The sequence below is a fragment of the Macaca fascicularis genome, chromosome 2 (assembly GCF_037993035.2).
Source record: "Macaca fascicularis isolate 582-1 chromosome 2, T2T-MFA8v1.1".
NCBI lineage: Eukaryota > Metazoa > Chordata > Mammalia > Primates > Cercopithecidae > Macaca > Macaca fascicularis.
In genome coordinates this window covers 80,571,779-80,594,176 of record NC_088376.1, presented here as the reverse complement: position 1 = coordinate 80,594,176, position 22,398 = coordinate 80,571,779, and the positions used below count along the sequence as shown (strand labels likewise).

The 22,398-nt window shown below is 35.3% G+C and overlaps 1 protein-coding gene across 26 annotated transcripts in view; it reads left to right on the top strand.

Annotated features, from left to right (window-relative positions):
- MECOM (MDS1 and EVI1 complex locus) overlaps window positions 1-19,285 on the top strand; it is a 595,213-nt gene extending 575,928 nt beyond the window's left edge. For all 26 annotated transcript variants that reach the window (XM_015445503.4, XM_074033749.1, XM_005546318.5 and 23 more), the window contains 7 exons: window positions 706-872; window positions 2,312-2,389; window positions 7,993-8,162; window positions 9,721-9,865; window positions 12,570-12,806; window positions 13,626-13,809; window positions 17,739-19,285. In XM_015445503.4, the coding sequence (XP_015300989.1) occupies window positions 706-872; window positions 2,312-2,389; window positions 7,993-8,162; window positions 9,721-9,865; window positions 12,570-12,806; window positions 13,626-13,809; window positions 17,739-17,873 (1,116 nt within the window). In that variant the 3' untranslated portion in view covers window positions 17,874-19,285. The remainder of the gene's footprint in view (window positions 1-705; window positions 873-2,311; window positions 2,390-7,992; window positions 8,163-9,720; window positions 9,866-12,569; window positions 12,807-13,625; window positions 13,810-17,738) is intronic.
- The last annotated feature ends 3,113 nt before the right edge of the window (window positions 19,286-22,398 follow it).

Here is a 22,398-nt window from a genome sequence, read left to right as displayed (position 1 = left end):
ACAAGGTACATGTCAAGTTATGTTATATGAAATTATACTAACATATGACGAACTGTCATTTCAACTCAGTCTTTGTCTTTGATGAAATTAATATTTAATCAAAATTATTTGTATATGATCCCACTTAAAAATATGGCATATCCAGATGGTAATTTAATGTAGTCTTAGGCAATACCCTCCTATACATTTAATTTTTTTCTTTCTGAGTTACACATATTTGGCTTAAGCTGTAATTTTGTAACACTTCATGTTCTTCCATGCTTTCAGTTCTTTTCTTGGGACTGCATGGTTCTTATGGTTTTCATTGCCTAGGCAAGGCATATAGCAACTCTCCCTATAATTTCCATTATGTTAATATCCATCCCATGATACTAATGCTGTCACTTAAATAAAAAACTTAACTTGGCTTTATTAGCTCTCTTATATATTTCAGTGTTCAATTATATATCAGATTATGATAAAATGGCCTAACCAAGGTCTTATGGAAAAAGTTCACTCAGTATTTTATAAGCTTAGTTCTACTTATGGTATTTCCCAAATAAATCAATTCTGTTGTTGTTTATTTAATGTTGGGATACTACAGTCTCTTTCTACAACCCATTGCAGATTTCATGCTTCCCTTTTAATGATGTCCTTGGTTTGCCAGAGATTATCATAGAAGACAAGACGCCATACGATTCATGGTCTTGTGCTTTTACCTTTCAGATGTCAGCTATTGAAAACATGGCAGAAAAGCTAGAGAGCTTCAGTGCCCTGAAACCTGAGGCGAGTGAGCTCCTACAGTCAGTACCCTCTATGTTCAACTTCAGGGCGCCTCCCAGTGCCCTGCCAGAGAACCTTCTGCGGAAGGGAAAGGAGCGCTATACCTGCAGGTAACTGCACAGTTAATCATGGCTGACTTTCCAGAAATCTCCCCTCTGATTTCAAAAGGCCTTGCTGTTTGTTTTGGAAATTATTCTTGATTAGATGATTAATAGCCACCATGATAGATCTCAAGCACTTCAAAGTGTTCTTCATTTAGTGAAATATAAAAATAGTGTTTTTAAAAAATTATTAAATGTGAATTTTAACACAGGCCATTTGGTTGTGATAAATGAGGTTGGAAACAGTCCAAATACTATCTGCTTGTCTCACTTTGATATTTATGAATTTTCTTTCACAATTAATTATTTTCATCTAAAGGTATACTACTACTGTCCTCAAGCATATATTCATTAATTGTCATGGCATTAAAGAATAAGGCCATTAATTAAAGACAAATAAGGTCCACAAGTGAATGAAACTAGGTAGTAAATTTTTTGTTACTCATCAGTAGTAAAGCTTATTTTATGTTTCTGGTTTTGTGTGTGATTTTTTTTGCGAAATAAATTGTGCTTATAATTTCTGAATCATCTTTAGAAATGGGTAGGTATCTGACTCAGGCATGCAACTTTATCTGCTCTTTGAAAAATATGTCACTTTCTTTCCAGAAAAAAAGCTTTTATGGGTACATACCTTGATGGATGAAGTCTCAGGATTTTGTCTGATCTGATACCACTCTATGTATAGGGAGTTATCGCTGTGACTGACGTGTAAAATGAGTTGAAACATTTGAAATCTGTTTACATCAACCCAGAATCAGAAACTCTAACCATATTTTTATCCCCTTGTCTGGTTCAATTTTGTGAATGTAAAAATATCCAGTTAATAAGTGAGATGTATAGGAGTAGTCAAAACTAAAGTCTATTTTCATAAATTGCTTGCTTATATGCGAATAAATTCAACCAGACCTTAGAATTAAGTCTTTATTTGTAGACTTATTTATTTATTTATTTTATTTTTATTTTTTATTTTTTATTTTTATTTTTTGAGACGGAGTCTCGCTCTGTCACCTGGGCTGGAGTGCAGTGGCCGGATCTCAGCTCACTGCAAGCTCCGCCTTCCGGGTTTACGCCATTCTCCTGCCTCAGCCTCCCGAGTAGCTGGGACTACAGGCGCCCGCCACCTCGCCCGGCTAGTTTTTTGTATTTTTTTAGTAGAGACGGGGTTTCACCGTGTTAGCCAGGATGGTCTCGATTTCCTGACCTCGTGATCCGCCCGTCTCGGCCTCCCAAAGTGCTGGGATTACAGGCTTGAGCCACCGCGCCCAGCCTTGTAGACTTATTTATATTAATATCTGTGAAATGGCTTTGTTACAAATTTTAAATACCAAAGAAATGTGAGTTCCATGCAAGATTAATTGAACCAGGAATAAGCATCTGGCTGCTGTGTGGCTTCAGTGAAATATAGTCGACTGTGCTGACTTTCTTTTATAAACATCTTTTCATGACAGATACTGTGGCAAGATTTTTCCAAGGTCTGCAAACCTAACACGGCACTTGAGAACCCACACAGGAGAGCAACCTTACAGGTTTGACAATGATATTTGCTAAATATCTTGACAAATATTGTAGTAATTAAAGTGAGTTCATGGACACGACTTCATAGGAGGCTTTTTTATGCATGTCTGAATATATGTCTATTCAATTTTGAGTCAGGAAAGAATTGACTAATGGCTGGGATCGAAATTAGAAGAGTTCTGGTTTCTTTAATCAAGGCTTCCTACCTCTCAGTTTAAAAGTTCTAGCACAGTGTCTAGGACAGAATAAGTACTTAAGAAATGCTAGCCATTTTAAATATTATTTTTTATTATCATTGTGTTCTCTTTTCTCAATAATTAGGATGATCTTAATTGACAAAAATCATAACATTGCAGCCTTCCTTTTCCAAGCCTCAGATCTCTGCTAGGAGTTAACAACCCATATGTACTTTTTTCCCCCAGCACAGCTAAGTCATTTTCCATGGGTTCCAATAGGAGGTTTAAAGAATAGATTTTAGGCTGGGCACAGTGGCTCATGCTTGTAATCCCAATACTTTGGGAGGCAGAGACAGGTGGATCCTTGAGGTCAGGAGTTTGAGATCAGCCTGGCCAACATGGTGAAACCCTGTCTCTACTAAAAATACAAAAATTAGTTGGGTGTGGTGGCTCACACCTGTAGTCCCAGCTACTTGGGAGACTGAGGCAGGAGAATCCACTGCACCTGGGAGGTGGAGGTTGCAGTAGGCCAAGATTGCACCACTACACTCCAACCTGGGTGACAGAGTGAGACTCTGTCAAAAAGAAAAAGAAAAAAACAATAAAGGAACAGATCTTAAACCTAGGGAAGTCTGGGGAGAAGAAAATGTGAAACTAGAGGTAGGACAGATAAAATAGAGTATATTATAGAAAAAGGGGTAATTTTATCAATAATTTCCTAAATTACCTCTTAGTTTATTCTATTACATGCCAAGATTAGTCATATGACACATTGAACACATCTAATTTTAATATTGTTTATGAAAGATTGAAAACAGACTTTTTCCAATTTTAAAATATAAACTACATTGTTTAATGTTCAATGCCTTGCACACAATATTAGGTACTCGTAAATATTTCTTCAAAGAATGAATATTATATAACTTAAGTAATATCATAATGTCATTCTCCTTTGAAATTCTTATACATTGCTTGTATGCAAAATTATTTTTTCCTGAGTGCTAAGTTTTTCTATTAAAACAAAAAAGTAAGATATTTATCACATTTCAAATATTTTTTTAATGGTAAAATAAGAAAATGGGTCATTTGAGGATAATTGAAATCTTAGGAGAAAGCTGGAGGGAGCTAAACTTAAAACATCAGTGTTTTCTCAATTTCCTTGCTTTCCTACCTGTTTTATAAATCACTAATTATAAGTGATATATTTCCAATTTATACATGATAGAATGCACTTGATATAACAGGTCTCAGAGAGATGTAATACTGGGAAGTTTTAGATGATTTCCCCTTTTCAGAAAATTCTATTACCAGAAATTCTGCTTAAGTGGAAGGAACGGTTTCCGCACTTATGTTTTGTTATGGCAAGAGTACTGGAAACTATGTTGTCAGGTTCATTTTACTCTTTCTTTGTACATAAATTCAATGGTTTTATTCCACCCAATAATGGCGCTACTATCGTACATATATATTTTTTAAACCACAAACCAGAATTTTGGTATAGCTGGAGATCTTACACAATTATTTGTCCAGCCCCTCTGGTTTTATTTTTTTATTTATTTATTTTTTCCTTGTGGAAGAATTCCAATGAACAGTGTAGAAAAAATGAGGAAAACAAAATCACAATTAGGACATCATAATAATAATTGCTACAGGCAAGATCAATTGAATGTTAAAATGAGTGTATGTAGTGAACTAGAGTTTATAGTTTAGTTAATGTATCAATGTTGGTTTAATAGTTGTGACAAATGTACGTGAAATATATTAACAATGGGGAAAATGGGTGCTATGTACTATCTTTGCAACCCTTTAATAAATCTAGAACTCTTCTAAAATGAAAAGTTTATTTAGGCCAAATGTGGTGCTTCATGCCTACAATCCCAGCACTCAGAGAGGCTGGGGCAGGAGGACCACCCAAACCTAGGAGGTGAAGACCAGCCTGGGCAACACAGCAAGACATCATCTTCAAAAAAAGAAAAGTTCATTTAAAAAATAAAAAATTAGTGAGTGAAAGTTCAAGGAGAAACAGGATATTTGCATAGCCCCAAAATATCTTCTGCGAAATATTTGTTAATTAGAAAGAGAAAAAGTAGTAACCTTATAGTGGAGAAACGTGGCAGATACTACCTTATCCAAATGATCAGGGTTAACAATGCCAGAAGTTAGACATGTCAGCATCATGTACCCTTGATAGGACACATTGAGAGGGCATATTGTCTCTGTGCTATTTTCCCCCAAAATTTATAACCTCACTCTAATAATGAGAAAATATCAGACCAACCCAAATTGCGGAAAATTCTATCAAATTCCCTATCGGTATTATTCAGAAGTGTCAGGGTCATTAAAGGCAAGGAAAGACTGAGGAACTGTCAGAGACTGTAGAAAACTAAGGAGACATGACAGCTAAATGCAATGTGGGATCCTAGATCAGATCCTGGAACAGAAAAAGAGCATTGGAGAAAATTGGTGATATTAAAATAAAGCCTGTATTTTAGTTAATAGTATTGCATCAACGTTAATTTCCTAGTTTTAATGAATGTTAGGTAACATGTTAACATTGGAGGAACTGAGGTAAAGGGTATATGGGAACCCTTTGTACTATCTTTGCAACTCTTCTGTAAGTCTAAAATTACTTCAAAAAGAAAAAAATTAACTAAAAAAATTTAAATGATATGTAAATTATATACAGATTATGTCTGCTTCCTGTGGCTGACCTGTGCCTTCTGGAAAGTTCTATTAGGTTTTAATACTTTATGTAGTAAAAGTTAAACATGGTCGCCTATATAGGAAATTATCTCTTCAGATAGATAAATACCAGTAGACCACAAACTCCTTGACAGTGGAATCCCCACCCCCCCCGCCTTTTTTTTTTTTAATAGACAGTAGGTCTCACTCTGTAGCTCAGGCTGGTTCTGAACTCTTGGCTTCAAGCAATTCTCCCACGTCCACCTCCTGATTATTAGCAGGAGGAGGGATTATAGGCAGGTGCCACCATGTCCTGGATAATCCATATCTTATTCATCTCTGTGTCCTTGATGCATCAGCCCCTCTGTTTTACAAATGAAAAAATTCAGATTTACATATGCTAATTGCCTTCTGCAAAGTCTGATACTAATAGAGTCAGGATTAAAACCCAGGCCCAGAGCTCTCACTTCAGCGTTTTTATTTTGCATCATGATATAAAAGGCTCTTCTGACCTTCATGTCTACATCCGATAACTAGGAAGGCTTAATAGTATAGTGCCCATGACTGTGTTATGTGTTCATTTTAAGAATTCCTAAAACTTAAGCTCTTATTGGAGTTGTGTAGAAGGAATTGATTTTTTATTTAGAGCATTCTTCTTCTGGCCAAGACTTTAGCAGAGGAGAGATAGAAAGTAACAACTGATCATTGGTTAGAACATGCTTCTTTAGATTTGAGAAGATGATGCTTACTAGATTTGGAAAAGACCCTTTGTGTGCAAGCAGAAAGTTAGAAGCATGGCAGAAACATAATCTCTCTTCCTCATGATTTGTGTAGAAAGTGTTTTGGGTGAAAAAAAATTTTTAAAGTGTTTCGTGGGAGTATGTTTACTCTAACAGGGTTTTCTAGGTTATTCTGCTAAGCACAGAATAAATTGTGCTAAATATAGCATGGTTCTCATTGCAGTGGACCTTGGAGGTAAACAGAGTTATTGCAGAGAAGGTCATAACTTTGTATGCATTTTTAAAAAAAAAAAAAAAAACAGGGGTTAAAATATTACAACTACCATAATGTGGGGTTTCACACATTTTTTATTAATATTGTAAGTGAGGAAAGTTGAAGAACCTTATGATGCCAGAACAGTTTTTTAAGGGGGAAAAATTAAATCAGTACTTGTGTTGGTTTATTGATACTATGCCAAAGTAACTAGTTCAACAGATTATTTTTCCTACTGAACTGACTAGACTTCTGGCATCACATAAGGACAGCCACAGAAGCCCAAGAACTCTAGTGGAATGGGCTGATTTCTGCTTTAGAGATCTTGAACCACTGACTCTGCCTTCAAAAGTGGGAGGAGAAGGGCCCTTCACACGTGGAAGGATGAGTTAAGAATTTTCTATCCTCTAAGATTGAAGTTTTCATTTAATAGTCATTTAGAGGCTGGACGCGGTGACCCACGACTGTAATCCTGGCACTTTGGAAGGCTGAGGTGTGTGTATCACTTGAGGTCAGGAGTTGGAGACCAGCCTGGCCAACATGGTGAAACTCTGTCTCTACAAAAATACAAAAGTTAGCTGAGCATGGTGACACGTGCCTGTAATCCCAGCTACTCAGGAGGCTGAGGCAGGGGAATCGCTTGAACCCAGGAGGCGGAGGTTGCAGCGAGCCGAGATTGTGCCACTGCACACCAGTCTGGGTGATGGAGTGAGGCTTCATCTAAAAAACAGCAACAACAAAAAAGTCATTTGGAGAAAGTTAACTTTTTTTTTCAAGTAATATGTCCCCCAAAATCACAGAAACAAATCATGGCAAATAATGGAAACTTTACCTTAAAATGATAGAGGATAATAACCTCAATTACTAAAAACCCTTTTCTTCTTCACGGATGAGAACTAGGGGAAGGGGGCCTTGCATTTTTATATTTTCATTTTATGACTAAAGGAAAACGTTAAAAATAATTTATGGTATTTTTATCACATGGACAACAGAAACAATTAACCAACCAATAACAAGTGCTTTCATGAAAAACTGACCTAGTTCAGACTGCTAGAGACTCTTTCAGAAAAAGAGAAATGAAAAATAAGGAGTAATAGGAAGGGAGATAAATGGAAGACCTTTGCTTTTATTTCACAAAGTGAATTTAGTGGCATTATTTTTTTATAACAGTTTAAAGATTAATAGAGAAAAGGCTTTATGGTAGCTGATTCTTGGGTATCACACTGAGTTATTTACATTGTCTTAGTTTTAAAAGTCTAGAATGTTCATTACTATTTTGAAACAGATAATGGAATTTTCTTTAGGATTAGCATCTGAGAAAGTGAATTTCCTGAGAAATTGGTTAATCAGACTGCAATTTTGAATTAAAAAGTGATATATTTTTGTATTTGAAAACTATATGAATGATTTATGTTTGTTTACCAAAAAATTAATTGTATTGTCCTAAGCAGAAGATAAAACAATGCTACTGTTCCTCAATGTGCTTTATTTTATGAGGTTTACTTAAAATATTGGTACTGATTAATGAATTTGGGAGCAATCAAATCACTAATATTTTATGGTTTTTGATAAAGTCATGAAAGTCTTTAAAGCGACCACAATCTATTGGAATTAAAATCTTAACTGTGTGAATAGTATTCTCCCCATGCCTTTCCTTTAAAATGTTGTTTTATGAGGGAGATGATTTTTGAAAGCTGGCTAACTAGTCTTGAGAAATACCTTTTAATGTGCTTGTAAATATTTTCTCTTTGTTTATTTTTCAGATGCAAATACTGTGACAGATCATTTAGCATATCTTCTAACTTGCAAAGGCATGTTCGCAACATCCACAATAAAGAGAAGCCATTTAAGTGTCACTTATGTGATAGGTGTTTTGGTCAACAAACCAATTTAGACAGACACCTAAAGAAACATGAGAATGGAAACATGTCCGGTATGTAATAAATTGTGCTATAAGTCAAATATGGCTTCTTTTTCATATTTTAAATAATAATAAGATAATGTGATCTCTCTTCTTTTATTCCACTTTGACACCAAATCAGGTCTGATTGTAAAAATTTCCAGCAGGTTTCTATTGAGATTTTAGAATAATGTGAGCAATGTGACCATTGATTAATTGATGATTCAGTGGCCTTATTTGTATTATGTTTTTATCTTCCTGAATTCATGTTAATGGGTACTTTTAAGCAAAGAGGACAATGACCTAAACTCGCAGGAGGCTTATGAAACAAGATTTCCTTAATTGCAGGGGACCGTCTTTTCACCTATTGGCACAGAATGTGGCCCCTAGGCATGGCAGAGTTTCTAGAGTGGCAGCCCCAGAATGTCACCCTCTGAATATTAATCTAGAAAGCATAGCTGCTTTTGTAAAAGGCCTGCAGCTCAGAGAACCTCTCTTGGTAGTTTTTGCTATGACTCGGAATATGAAACTATTGACATGATCAGAGCAACCCATAGCAAATGATAGTGGTACTTTGTTTTCGTCACAAATTCTTATATAAAATTAAGATAAAAGTAACTGGCATAAAACTAGACTTTTCTTAACTGGAACCTTGCCAGCACATATTTAGCAGAAGGGATTGTAGGTTTTCTAGTCTTTGGCTTCTAATAGTTAGATAATAAGTCATTAGGTAACATTTGCCAGCTGGCATATGTGTGCAGAGCCAACCTGTGCAGTCACAATTTGTCTCCAGAGAATAAAGGTTATGCTTTGGGAGTAGGGGAGGAGAGATACAGAGTTCAGGCAAAGAGATTTAAGAACAGAAAAAAGTTGGATTAATACAGACTAGCAATCATTATTGATGGAATTTTTAAATTATTAATCTTTCTTCCACTGTAAAGGCACATTGTTTATGATCTTGTCTGATTACTACCTAAAAGTATATACTGTTCATCCCCCTCAAAGTCAGCAATTTAATGATCATAGTTTTAAAATATTAGATTTTAGGTACAGAAGTATAATCCAATATGCAGAACTGACCACACTGTCTAACTGTGTGTACCCTTAGATCAGACAACTATAATTTTCTTATCAAAGTTATTTTAGGAAAAATAGTTAAACGTGTAACACGTCAACGTTAATACTTGTTGACCTCTTTTAGGTGAGAGGATGTTAGATTATAACCTCTTTTAGGTGAGGGGATGTTTTAACCTCTTGTTTTTGTCATATAGACTATTGTGATGAACTATTATACTATAGATACTTTGTAGACAAGATAAACAACAGGAAGCTAATGTTGGTGTAAAGCTCAACCACATACAAAGTGTTTATAGTTGATTAAGTTTATGTAAGCCTTACATCAATCCAGTGATACAGGTATTGTGAGTCTCGCGTTTCATGGCCAAGGAAGCTGAAAACCTCCTAAAGTTATTAATATTCATAGGGCATGTTTGAAGAAATAACACTGATCAAATTCATAAGGAGTGAGTTTCCAAATAAGTAGCTAGATAAACAATAATCTTTGTTATAAAAGGCTTTCTGCTCCACGCAGGTACAGCAACATCGTCGCCTCATTCTGAACTGGAAAGTACAGGTGCGATTCTGGATGACAAAGAAGATGCTTACTTCACAGAAATTCGAAATTTCATTGGGAACAGCAACCACAGCAGTCAGTCTCCCAGGAATGTGGAGGAGAGGTAAAGCTGTTTTTTACTCTTTAAACTCTGTGACGACTGAAATGAATATGTTTTAAAATATACTTTGTATGCTCACTTTTGTGGCACAACTATTACTTCAGTCACCAAAGACTGGTATATATTTAGTACATATTAAATACCACATGTGCTTCCAAGCATTTTACATGTATTAATTAATTTAATTTCATGATAACCCTGTGAGACAGCCACTGTAATTTTAGCAGTGAAGGAACGGAGACATTGAAGCTTAAACTGTTGTGTCAGAGGTCACATAAGTAGTCAATGGGATTCAACCTTAGCTGTCTGGTTCCAGAGCCCATAATTTTACCAGGATTTACCTAATTGATAGCTGAATAGAATCTGTTATCAAAATTTCAGAAGTAGAAGAAAAGGCCATCACAGGGATTCAGTTGAATCACTGATCAATACTGATTACTATTATACATTATAAATTTATATATATTACAGGTAATATATGATTCTCTCTATATATGTATTATACCTATATACGTATATGTATATTCTGTATATATGTAATATACATATTATAGTACACATGTATGTATGCATTTATATATGAAATACCCATGGAGTTTCCCCCAAATATATTTTACATAGAAACTTTTTTAGTCTTCTTAAGATTCTATTGCTACTTTATGTCCTCTTAAGTGACTACTCATTTAATTCTGGTCTGTTTATTTCAGTGGGTATGACCATCCTTGTTTTTACCGACCTGATGCACTGGCTCCTTTTGTCATCATCAACATTAAGCATGAATAGCTTAATTCATTTTAAAAAGCTTTTAATGCTGTTAATGATAATACTTAACAGTTACCCAGCACTTCACATTGCATATGAAGTTAATGAAACACAATTTCACCAAAACTACTGGATTTAATTTTTCTTATCTATAAGCTATATTAAATATCTGTTGTTGAGAAGTAGACTTTTCTGGACATAACTATATAGTGACCTATTAAATTAGGATGCTGCATTGTAAATTTTAAAAAAACCATGACATTAGTTGAAAGTTCCATTATTTTTCGTCATGCAAGTATTTTTGGGTTAGTGTCCTCTATTTTTGATGTTATTAAAAGTCAAACTTAATTATTTTATGTAATTTCTTCAAGGGAAGCATCAAATAAACATTTTTTACTCAAATAACCAAAAAAAGACCACTTCTGTTCTTCAACCTGTGTAAAAGTGTGTCTAAGAAAAACAAGAAAAAAGACCCTTCCAGTCTCTCAGAAATCTGATAACCACACCAGTGTGCAGTTGGATGTATCTTTCCCTTTACTCGCCCATTTGTGTGTGTGTTTCTGTCTGTCTGTCTGTCTGTCTGTAAAAGGGAGAGGGGAAGTAGATGATCAGAAGGACAAAGTAGCAAGAACAAGCAAGAAACAGTAACAATCTTACACTTTGATAATGATATTTACTTGATGCAAGTAAGAACCGTTGAGCAAAACACACCATTTGGGTTCTGAGATGCCTATTCAAATTTTCTAGCCTTTAATTGGCGATTTGTGAACCTGTATAGCTGCAACATCTGGCTTCAACATGTCTAAACAGCACAGAAGTAAGAAGGTTGAGTCATCTAAGTTTTTCCCCTGAACTCCTGTCAGGCTACTTTTGATGAATAATTCATTCCCTGCAAATTGCCACATTTGAAAACTTAATTAACAAATAGATTTTCTTAATTATGTTGGCTTTTGTTACTTTTGATTTTCACCCATGTACTCTTTTGTTCTTTTATTTTTTTCTTTCATTTTTTTTTAAATAAAAATTTTAATCCACTCATGCAAGCAAGTTGGCAGTGTATTTGGAAACTAATTTATGTCTGTGTATAAATTTTCACCATTCTTTGATAAAAGAGGTTAAGAGATTATTTATATTAAAAACTTAATAATGATATGACTTTTTCTGGTCAAATGGATTCTTACTATCTGTTTTTGTCACATCCAAGATTGTTTTATTTATTTTTTAATGCTGAGAAATCTGAATATTAAATTATACTCATTTTTGTTATGTGGGAAAGTGATGGGGGTGCATTGTTGATACCTGAGCTTTTTCCACCCTGGTGTTTCCCTGAGAAACAAGGAACTATTTCACATTCAGACTGTAAAAAATAATTTGAAAATAGTACAAATAAGTGAGCTCTCAATTACTTCCAAATTTGGATAGAGTGGCTAAGTGGAATATAATATAAATGTCATCTAGTTGTTTCTTGGCAGCTACTTTAAGATTGTCTTTGGACTTTTAGATTCACTTTAGGCATATGTATTGAAGCTACTGCCCATGAGTGATATGAGTTTTCCAGGAATCTATTATTTTAAATGGCGGGTACTTATATGGTAATTAGGTAAATTGTGCTGAGAATGTATTTGTGTGCCTTTTTATATGATATATATAGAAATGTCAATTATCAAGCAAAGTCTGATAAGAAATAGGAGACCAAGATTGTTTCTTGGGTTCTGCCAGAGGCTTCATTTATAATCTGAACAATCATACAATTATTTTTTTCTTTATCTTCCCATTTGTGAGGTCACATTATTTTTTCATGGTTGACATAGAGCATAAACAATAAAAAATTTCCTGTGTAAGTGTTGGAAATCTAAACTGTTGTTGGGAAGACATAATAAAGAAACAAATTACGATTTTAAAAGTGAAACCAACAATTGGACTTTTTTTTTAATGCTTTTGAAAGAATGAATGGCAGTCATTTTAAAGATGAAAAGGCTTTGGTGACCAGTCAAAATTCAGACTTACTGGATGATGAAGAAGTTGAAGATGAGGTGTTGTTAGATGAGGAGGATGAAGACAATGATATTACTGGAAAAACAGGAAAGGAACCAGTGACAAGTAATTTACATGAAGGAAACCCTGAGGATGACTATGAAGAAACCAGTGCTCTAGAGATGAGTTGCAAGACATCCCCAGTGAGGTGAGTACCTTGGGTGACTTTAGAAACTAAGTTACAGTAGATCCACATATGGTTGCAATTCCTCCTGTGATAAGCAATTTGTGAGTTATAAATAACAAAAATTAAATTTGAATTAGTAAGGGATACTCAGTGGATTGGATTTAAATAGATGAAAAGAAGGTGGCCATCAACATAATCCACAAGCGTATAAATACATCAGGTTTTGTGCAACTCTGATTAACCTGAGGTGGGAAAAATAAAATGAAAACTACATAAGTACACAATCATTTATTGTTAGATTCTACCTATAAAACTCAAAGAAAAAAAGAGATTTTGACGTATTTAATTTATGCAATAATCTGGTATGATCATCAGTTAAGTATAATTGAGATAAATTTCACTTCATCAGACATATATGTGATCTATATAGATGATAACTTTTTAAATGAAAAGAAATAACCAAACAGTTAAATTGATGGTACTATTATATTTTCATGATATATATTGACTAAATATTGTCATAACTAGCTTTACTTTAAATGGAAATTATGAATATATGAATTCTGTCTCTGCACATTACTGACAAATGTGTCACTGACTTTAACTCTTTATCTCAAATATATGCTTGGTTTTAGTTACTAAAAATCTTAACAGAAATATGTTTTTAAGGCATGATGTTTGCAAATATTTAAAAAAACCCAATAATTGATGCATGCTACTTAACCCTGCAGATACGTCATATGAAGTTTGTCAGTTGTACAGATAGATTCAAATGAAAGTGATTTGATTAGATAACAAACTGAAAAAAAAATTTCTGTGTTTTTCATTGGTTCATTTTAGGTATAAAGAGGAAGAATATAAAAGTGGACTTTCTGCTCTAGATCATATAAGGCACTTCACAGATAGCCTCAAAATGAGGAAAATGGAAGATAATCAATATTCTGAAGCTGAGTTGTCTTCTTTTAGTACTTCCCATGTGCCAGAGGAACTGAAGCAGCCGTTACACAGAAAGTCCAAATCGCAGGTACAGATTTTCCCATAGTACAGCATCATGGTTACATTATGCATGAAACGTACATTTCCTTTGATTACCAATAAGCAAATATTCTATCTCTGAAATATTTTAGAATCCAAACAGGGTCAGATGCTTTTCTAAAAATGTTCCTATCTTTACTGTGTTTATGACCAAATCCAAAACAGTTAAGCAAGAAAGCAATTAATTTAGCTGCATTCTGCATAGAAATTTTATGACAAACCCTATCCTACACTCATCTTTCCTTGACTTTGTAATTCTCTTACTTCTGTACAGTTAGTTCATCATGTTTGTTTGCAAATGTTTATGTGTTACCTCAGAGTCATTTTCCATGTCTATACTTTTGTCAATGTAATTATATATTAAGATTTTTCTGAAAAGTGAATTCTATTTTTTGTCCCCTTCTGTCTAGTAAATTGTTAGGTGTAGTTAATTAGTAAGTCATCTCATGTTGTAATTTAATAGTAAAATGAGGATCAGAAATGAAGTGAGTTGCCAAAGGTCTACACCAACTTATTGGCAGATTTGGAAATAAAACCGGTCAATTTTAAATTCAACGGATGAATGAGTGAATGAATGGTACTCAGATTTGTTAGGCTGTACAGCATTGTATCAGCACTATGATAACTAAAAATAAATCCATTAAAGAGTCCATAAATAGCAATTAAAAGAGCCTCAGTGTTTTTGTTACAAAATAAAGGAAGTCAGTACTTTTTGTTGGACATCCACACTCAACCAGGTTGTTCATTTAGGTCAATTAAACTTAAAGAAACTTCCTATTGCCATATTTATTGGGCACTGTGGTCTAACTGCCTGGTCCATTAGGTCATTTTGTAGGTGGCCTGAATGTGACCATATTAGTTTGTTCATTTGGAAATGATTTTCTGTTTGGGTAAGATGTCTGGGTTGGTCTTAACAGCAAATGTAGTAATATCCTAAGGAAGGTGGGAAAAACATTGTGTCAATGGGATAATACAAATCATTAAATAATACTCAATTTAGTAAAAAGTTCTGAGATATTATGTATGGTAATAGGCAAAATAAATGTTCTTTCTCAATTGAAGTCAAAGCAGCCAGCATCTACAGAGGCTCCTGGAGCCTACCTCCATGAACTTGAGAACATCACTTAAAGACTATAGGTACCATTTCCTCATTGTAAAAGGGGTAAGTGGATTTTTATTCAATGGGGATAAAAATTAAGTTTTCAGTTTTTAACATTAAAGGTAAACTAGCTAGAGTAGACATTTCATTTTTACGTAGAGATATCCATAAGCAGTGGCTAGTTTTTTTTAACCCTTGATTTCCCATTCTTCTATCCTTGTTGATTAGAGATAGCTGGAGTATTTAGGTTTTTGGTTTTTTGTTACTTGTTTCTTTGTTTGTTTTTGAGACAGGGTCTCACTCAGCTGCTAAGACTGGAGTGCAGTGGTGCAATCACAGCTCACCATAGCCTCGACTTGCTGGGCTCAAGTGATCCTCCCACCTCAGGCATCTGGATAACCCGGACTATAGACACTCACCACCATGCCAGGCTAATTTTTCAATTTTGTGTAGAGATGGGGTTTCACTGTGTTGCCCAGGCTGGTCTCAAATTCCTGAGCTCAAGCAGTCCTCCCACCTCAGCCTCCCAAATTACTGGGATTTGTATAGGTGTGACCCATTGCACCTGGACATGGTTTTTTCTTTTTAAATTTCTTTTAATTAGTTCACCAAAAATGCTTCTCATTTATTATAAGATATAATACCTAAAAACTCCAGAAACGGCCAGAAGTGATAGAAGGCAAAAGGGCCTGAAAACCTAGAGATAAGGGATATAATTATAATACATTTTAGTACCAGCATTTTGACATAAAGTCCCTGCCCAACTGGGCTGTTACCATTATAAGAAATACTAGCATTTTGCAATCCTAAGTCATATTTTTCTTGTTACTTGATCACGTTATACAGGTAAGTTGAAAAGGCCTTTTTGCAAATTCACTTTATTTCATAATACCATTCATTCATTCATTTATTAACTACCAGCTATATGCTGGGCACTGATCCTTGTATATGAAAATGTTTATTTCCTTTGATTACCAAAAGGCAGATATGCTGTTTTGCCATTTTCTAGAATCTAAAGGCTCAGATGCTTTACTCAAAGCATTCATATATTTATTCTGTAATTTTTATAGTGATTGAATTGAAAATAGTTGACCAGTACAATAGTAGCTGCATTTTGCATGTGCTCTTCCTCAAGAAACTCTATCATGTAAAAATTAATTTCATGAATAGGTACTATTTATGTATTAGCTCAGTCAGGCACACTGAGCTAAACACTTTATGTAAGTTAGTGCGTGTGATTCCTCCACAACTCTTGGAGGTAAGTACTGTTATTACTATCATCTGTTTTATAGGAGGAAAGTAAAGCTTAAAAGATTAAGCAACTTGCTCAAGGTCACACAGCTAGGTGAGTAGAGGCAGGTTTAAAGCCAGGATTAAAACTTAAAATTCCAAAATTTTCTCTATACTCCCTTTTATCTTCCCAAATATCAGAATTTAACTCTTTCAGAATATTCTTTATCTTTTTCTCTAAAAGTAGGTACATAATCAGAATAGGTAATTTAGGTTCAATGCTCACTTAACCCATACTTTAACTCTGCCAAAGATAAGTACTCTATATTATTTATTCTTAATTCCTTAGTATCTAACACAGAGCCTGGCATAGAGTAGATGCTTAAGAAATATTTGTTAAATGGATCATGAGATATCGTAGAGGTCCAGAAGGTAAACTGCATACATAAAAGTCAAATGTGTACATTTAGAGCGATGACCCAGCAAATCAAAATCAGCCTGCAAGGGCAGATTTTCTAACTGAATGCAGTGATTACGGAAGAAACCACAGAGTGGCCACATGTCTCAGCATGACTCCCAAAGATGAAATTCTGCCTAACAACAGAGGCATTTTGTCTTTGTTTACAGACAGTGGAATGTCTTTGGCAGGACTTTAATGATTCCACTTCAGCAGCATTTTGACAAGCAAGTTTAACAGTGGATGAGACCAACAATAGCGAATCAACAGTGAAAAGTTCACTCACAAGTCAAGACCAAACATTCCATTTGAATATTTTGCTTGGCAGCAAATGGGGGATTCTCTGAACAGTTATTTAAAATTTGACATGATAATAGGGAAGAAAGAGCACTTCCTCACAGAGCACCTCCATGCAGCTTCTGCTCAGCAGACATTGGAAAACAAGTTGATTAGAACATTGTTGGGTCATGTGTTTGGTTGTATTTTTTTTGGTAGAGCTGATTTGATCCACCTCAACTTGTGGGTGTCAGTACTGAGTATGTCAAGCATGGAGGGAAACTGGAGAAAAGACACTGGATTAAAAGTTGGGCAGAAATACATTTTAGTTATGCTTCTCCCAGTATGTATCTAATTGAGTGACTTTGGGCAAGTCACTCAAGCACCTTCAGTGCTTTTGGTTATAAAGTGTAGGAGTCAGGCTGTATCCTCTACGAGGCCACAGCTCTGTCAAGGTAGGTCTATGGATAGAGACCTATTAATATTTTTGGTTTCAGTCATAAGCACACAATCATATTTTTGGTGAATTGAACATATGTAGTGGATGGATGACTGTATTTGCAGTTGAGCAGGAGACCAACTCATCTTTCTCAAAGGAGGCACTATTTGCATTTTAGGTAGGATAGTTCTTTTTGGTTCTGTAGAGTGTGTCACTTTTGGGGTCTCCTAGGCACTAAAGGTCAGCAGTAATCCCATGTGATTTCTATGAAAAAATATGCTTCCTTTGCCAAACACACCCAGGAAGGATGCCCCTACTCAGGGTCCCATCTCTTTCCATTTTACCAACAATATTCTTTGAACTAAAAGTGATGTTTTTCAAATGCCATTTACTAAGTCTCTCTCCTTTTTACCCCAGGCATATGCTATGATGTTGTCATTGTCTGACAAGGAGTCCCTCCATTCTACATCCCACAGTTCTTCCAACGTGTGGCACAGTATGGCCAGGGCTGCGGCGGAATCCAGTGCTATCCAGTCCATAAGCCACGTATGACGTTATCAAGGTTGACCAGAGTGGGACCAAGTCCAACAGTAGCATGGCTCTTTCATATAGGACTATTTACAAGACTGCTGAGCAGAATGCCTTATAAACCTGCAGGGTCACTCATCTAAAGTCTAGTGACCTTAAACTGAATGATTTAAAAAAGAAAAGAAAGAAAAAGAAAGAAAAAAGAAACTATTTATTCTCGATATTTTGTTTTGCACAGCAAAGGCAGCTGCTGACTTCTGGAAGATCAATCAATGCGACTTAAAGTGATTCAATGAAAACAAAAAACTTGCTGGGCTGAAGGCATCTTCCAGTTTACCCCACCTTAGGGTATGGGTGGGTGAGAAGGGCAGTTGAGATGGCAGCATTGATACGAATGAACACTCCATAGAAACTGAATTCTCTTTTGTACAAGATCACCTGACATGATTGGGAACAGTTGCTTTTAATTACAGATTTAATTTTTTTTCTTCATTAAAGTTTTATGTAATTTAACCCTTTGAAGACAGAAGTAGTTGGATGAAATGCACAGTCAATTATTATAGAAACTGATAACAGGGAGTACTTGTTTTCCCTTTTGCCTTCTTAAGTACATTGGTTAAAACTAGGGAAAAAGGGTATGTGTATATTGTAAACTATGGATGTTCACACTCAAAGAGGTTAAGTCAGTGAAGTAACCTATTCATCACCAGTATCGCTGTACCACTAATAAATTGTTTGCCAAATCCTTGTAATAACATCTTAATTTTAGACAATCATGTCACTGTTTTTTAATGTTTATTTTTGTGTGTGTGTTGCGTGTATCATGTATTTATTTGTTGGCAAACTATTGTTTGTTGATTAAAATAGCACTGTTCCAGTCAGCCACTACTTTATGACGTCTGAGGCACACCCCTTTCTGAATTTCAAGGACCAAGGTGACCCGACCTGTGTATGAGAGTGCCAAATGGTGTTTGGCTTTTCTTAACATTCCTTTTTTGTTTGTTTGTTTTGTTTTCCTTCTTAATGAACTAAATACGAATAGATGCAACTTAGTTTTTGTAATACTGAAATTGATTCAATTGTATAAACGATTATAATTTCTTTCATGGAAGCATGATTCTTCTGATTAAAAACTGTACTCCATATTTTATGCTGGTTGTCTGCAAGCTTGTGCGATGTTATGTTCATGTTAATCCTATTTGTAAAATGAAGTGTTCCCAACCTTATGTTAAAAGAGAGAAGTAAATAACAGACTGTATTCAGTTATTTTGCCCTTTATTGAGGAACCAGATTTGTTTTCTTTTTGTTTGTAATCTCATTTTGAAATAATCGGCAAGTTGAGGTACTTTCTTCAAATGCTTTGTACAATATAAACTGTTATGCCTTTCAGTGCATTACTATGGGAGGAGCAACTAAAAAATAAAGACTTACAAAAAGGAGTATTTTTCCCCTCTGTGTGGTATTTTTCCTTCATGCAATTTTACTTTCCCTTTGGGATCCAATGATTTAAAGATATGATGGCTGGGATCTTGATGCCCTACAGATATGCGGAATGTAGAGCATGTTTGTTTTGTTTTGAGATAGCATAAGTGATAGTTCTTGGGCAACAGTGAGTCTCCCTCATTGCTCTGAACTTTCCCCATGTGGTGCAGTCAGGGCTCAAGTGCACCACAACCCAGTCCTGGTATCACTTCATGTTCACAGCATCCACTTAAATTAGGACAAAGAGCGACTTACAGGTTTTCTACAGATTGTATGCCAAAAGGAACTCAGTTTCTTATTTTTGTTTTTCATTATGCAAGTAGTGTTAACTGATTCACAAAGGGGGCGAGGGGGAATCTTTGACTTTTCTATGCTTCTTTTAAGTTTTTATCCACATGCAAAATATCCTTTTTTCATTGTTATAACAGAGTATAAACATGATTTGCTTTTTCTTTCTTTGCTTGTGTCAAAAAAAAATTATACTGCATAGTGCTACAAATTCTTCAAAACAATAATGTAGCAGTTTCCCAATATTCCATCATTTGATCTACTATAATTTCCTCCACCACTTTAATTTTGTTGAAGATTTTTCTGCTATTTGCTAGTCAGCAATTATATTTTAATTTTCAAGCATATAATTGTTTCTGTGTGTTCATATATGTGAGTGGTAGCACTTTCATAAGATAAATTCTCTGCTGGGGGAGCAATTTTTTTTTTTTGCTCTTTAAGCATAATGCCAAATTGTTTTAGAGTAGACTTATTCCAATTTTGGCTGATTGTAGAGATTTAACAAGGCCTGAATAAATTAGTATGGCATGTAGAAATAGATCCAGACCAATTTTTTCATTTATTTGTTTATTCATTCTTAGCCACAATATCAGATACATAGACAATCTCCTTGTATCCTTTCTAAATGTGGGTAGAATAAGAAATATATAGGGTATGTTTATTGATTTTTTTACAGAAAGTATGCACAGGAAGTCTTCAGAAAATATATTTAAGCTATAAATCCATTAACTAAGGCAAATAAGAATTTAGTATTTACGACATAATAATGGCATATGTGAGAAAAGAGAAATCTGGAATATGCAGGGCATTTTTCATTGTTTTAAAGAATGTACCAGGCTGGGTGTGGTGGCTCATGCCTGTAATCCCAGCACTGTGGGGAGCTGAGCCAGGAAGATCACTTGAGCCCAGAAGTTCCAGACTAGCCTGGGCAACATGGCCCAGCCCCATCTCTACAAAAAAATACAAAAATTAGCCAGGAGTGGTGGTGCAGGCCTGTAGTCTCTGCTACTTGAGAGAGGCTGAGAGCTGGGAGGATCACTTGAGGCTGGGAGATGGAAGCTGCAGGAATGTACCACTGCACTTCAGCCTGGGTGACAGGCTTGTCTTAAATATATATACAAATTCTGAAGCAGTTCAAGTATTCCCAATGCAACTGGCTTCTTGTTAGACTTTGAGCATAAACTTTCAGTTGTTTGCTAATACTTGGTTCCTCCAAATTCCAAAAAGGCATTCAACCTTACATTTCTGCTTGTTTCCTCCATTTATTTAGCCAGTAGCCCTTCACCATAAGGCCCTGGAGAGGGACAGTGAGATATGGTGGAGACAATCTTGGACTTGGAAACTGAAGGCCTGGGACTGAGTTCTGGCTCCACTACTTTACTGGCTTCAGGGTCTTGGGAAAGTCATATATCTCCCATTCCATCTATGAAACAACAGTAATAATAACTGCTGTGCCTACTAATTCACTGGGTTTCTGTGAATGTCAATAATCAAAATAACTTTTGGAAAATATTTGGTAAAAGTTCTATAAATACAAAACATTTTATAATTTTCATGCTAACAGTCAAAGGAATAGAAAATATGTGTGTGTATACACACTAAGTTATGAGAAGAAATTTATAATACAACAGAAATCGAAACTTAAAAAAACTGGATATGGAAGTTTAGGGAAAAGTTAGATATTTCTTGAAAAAATATGTAGGTTTAAAAAATAACACAAGCTGAACTGTTTTAAAACATGAGATGCCCAGAATTATTGTTTATTTCTTTTTTCTTTTTTTCTTTTTCTGAGACAGAATCTCCCCTTTGTCCCCCAGGCTGGATCGCAGTGGTGCAATCTCAGCTCACTGCAACCTCTGCCTCTAGGGTATAAGGGATTCTCTCACCTCAGCCTCCAGAGTAGCTGGGATTACAGGCACGTGCCACCATGCATGGCTAATTGTTTTTGTATTTTTGGTAGAGATGGCTTTTCATTATGTTGGCCAGGCTGGTCTCTAACTCCTGGCCTCCAGTGATCCACCCACCTCGGCCTCCCACAGTGCTGGGATTACAAGCATGAGCCACCACTCCCACTCGGTTTTTCAATTGACAAATAAAAATTGCACATATTTGTGATATATAACAGGATATTTTGATATATGTATGCATTGTGGAATGACTAAAGCTAATTAACATATGCATTACCTTGCTTTGTGTGTGTGTGTGTGTGTGTGTGTGTGTGTGAGGAAAGCACGTATAATCTATCCTCTTAAAAATTTTCAAGTAATCAAAATATTGTTATTAATTGTAGTCACCATGATGTATAATAGATCTGTCGAACTTTTTTTTTCAGTATAATTTTTGAGGACTCTCAAAAAAATTCAAGAAAAGGTAAGAAAACACATTTAAAGAGTAGGCACATTCATAATTTTATTTTTAAATAATGACCAGCTACCAATATTAATTTCCATAAAGAATAAAGAAAATTATTTATTCATTTTTAAACTGACTGTTATGTTGATAGCACGCTGGAAATGTGTATATTCATTACTGCAACTAATCTTCACAATAGGCCTACAAATCGGTAGTCTTATTCCTGTTTTATGGATGAGGAAAACTGGAGCTCAGAAAATTTAAGAACCTTACTCCGAGGAACCCAGCTGACTGCCTGGGAATCCAGGAGCACTGACTCCTTAGCCCATGAGAGTCTCAGACCTCCTGATTCAGGCACAGCTGAAGTAAAGCCAAAATGGGGCCGGGCACGGTGGCTCACGCCTGTAATCTCAGGACTTTGGGAGGC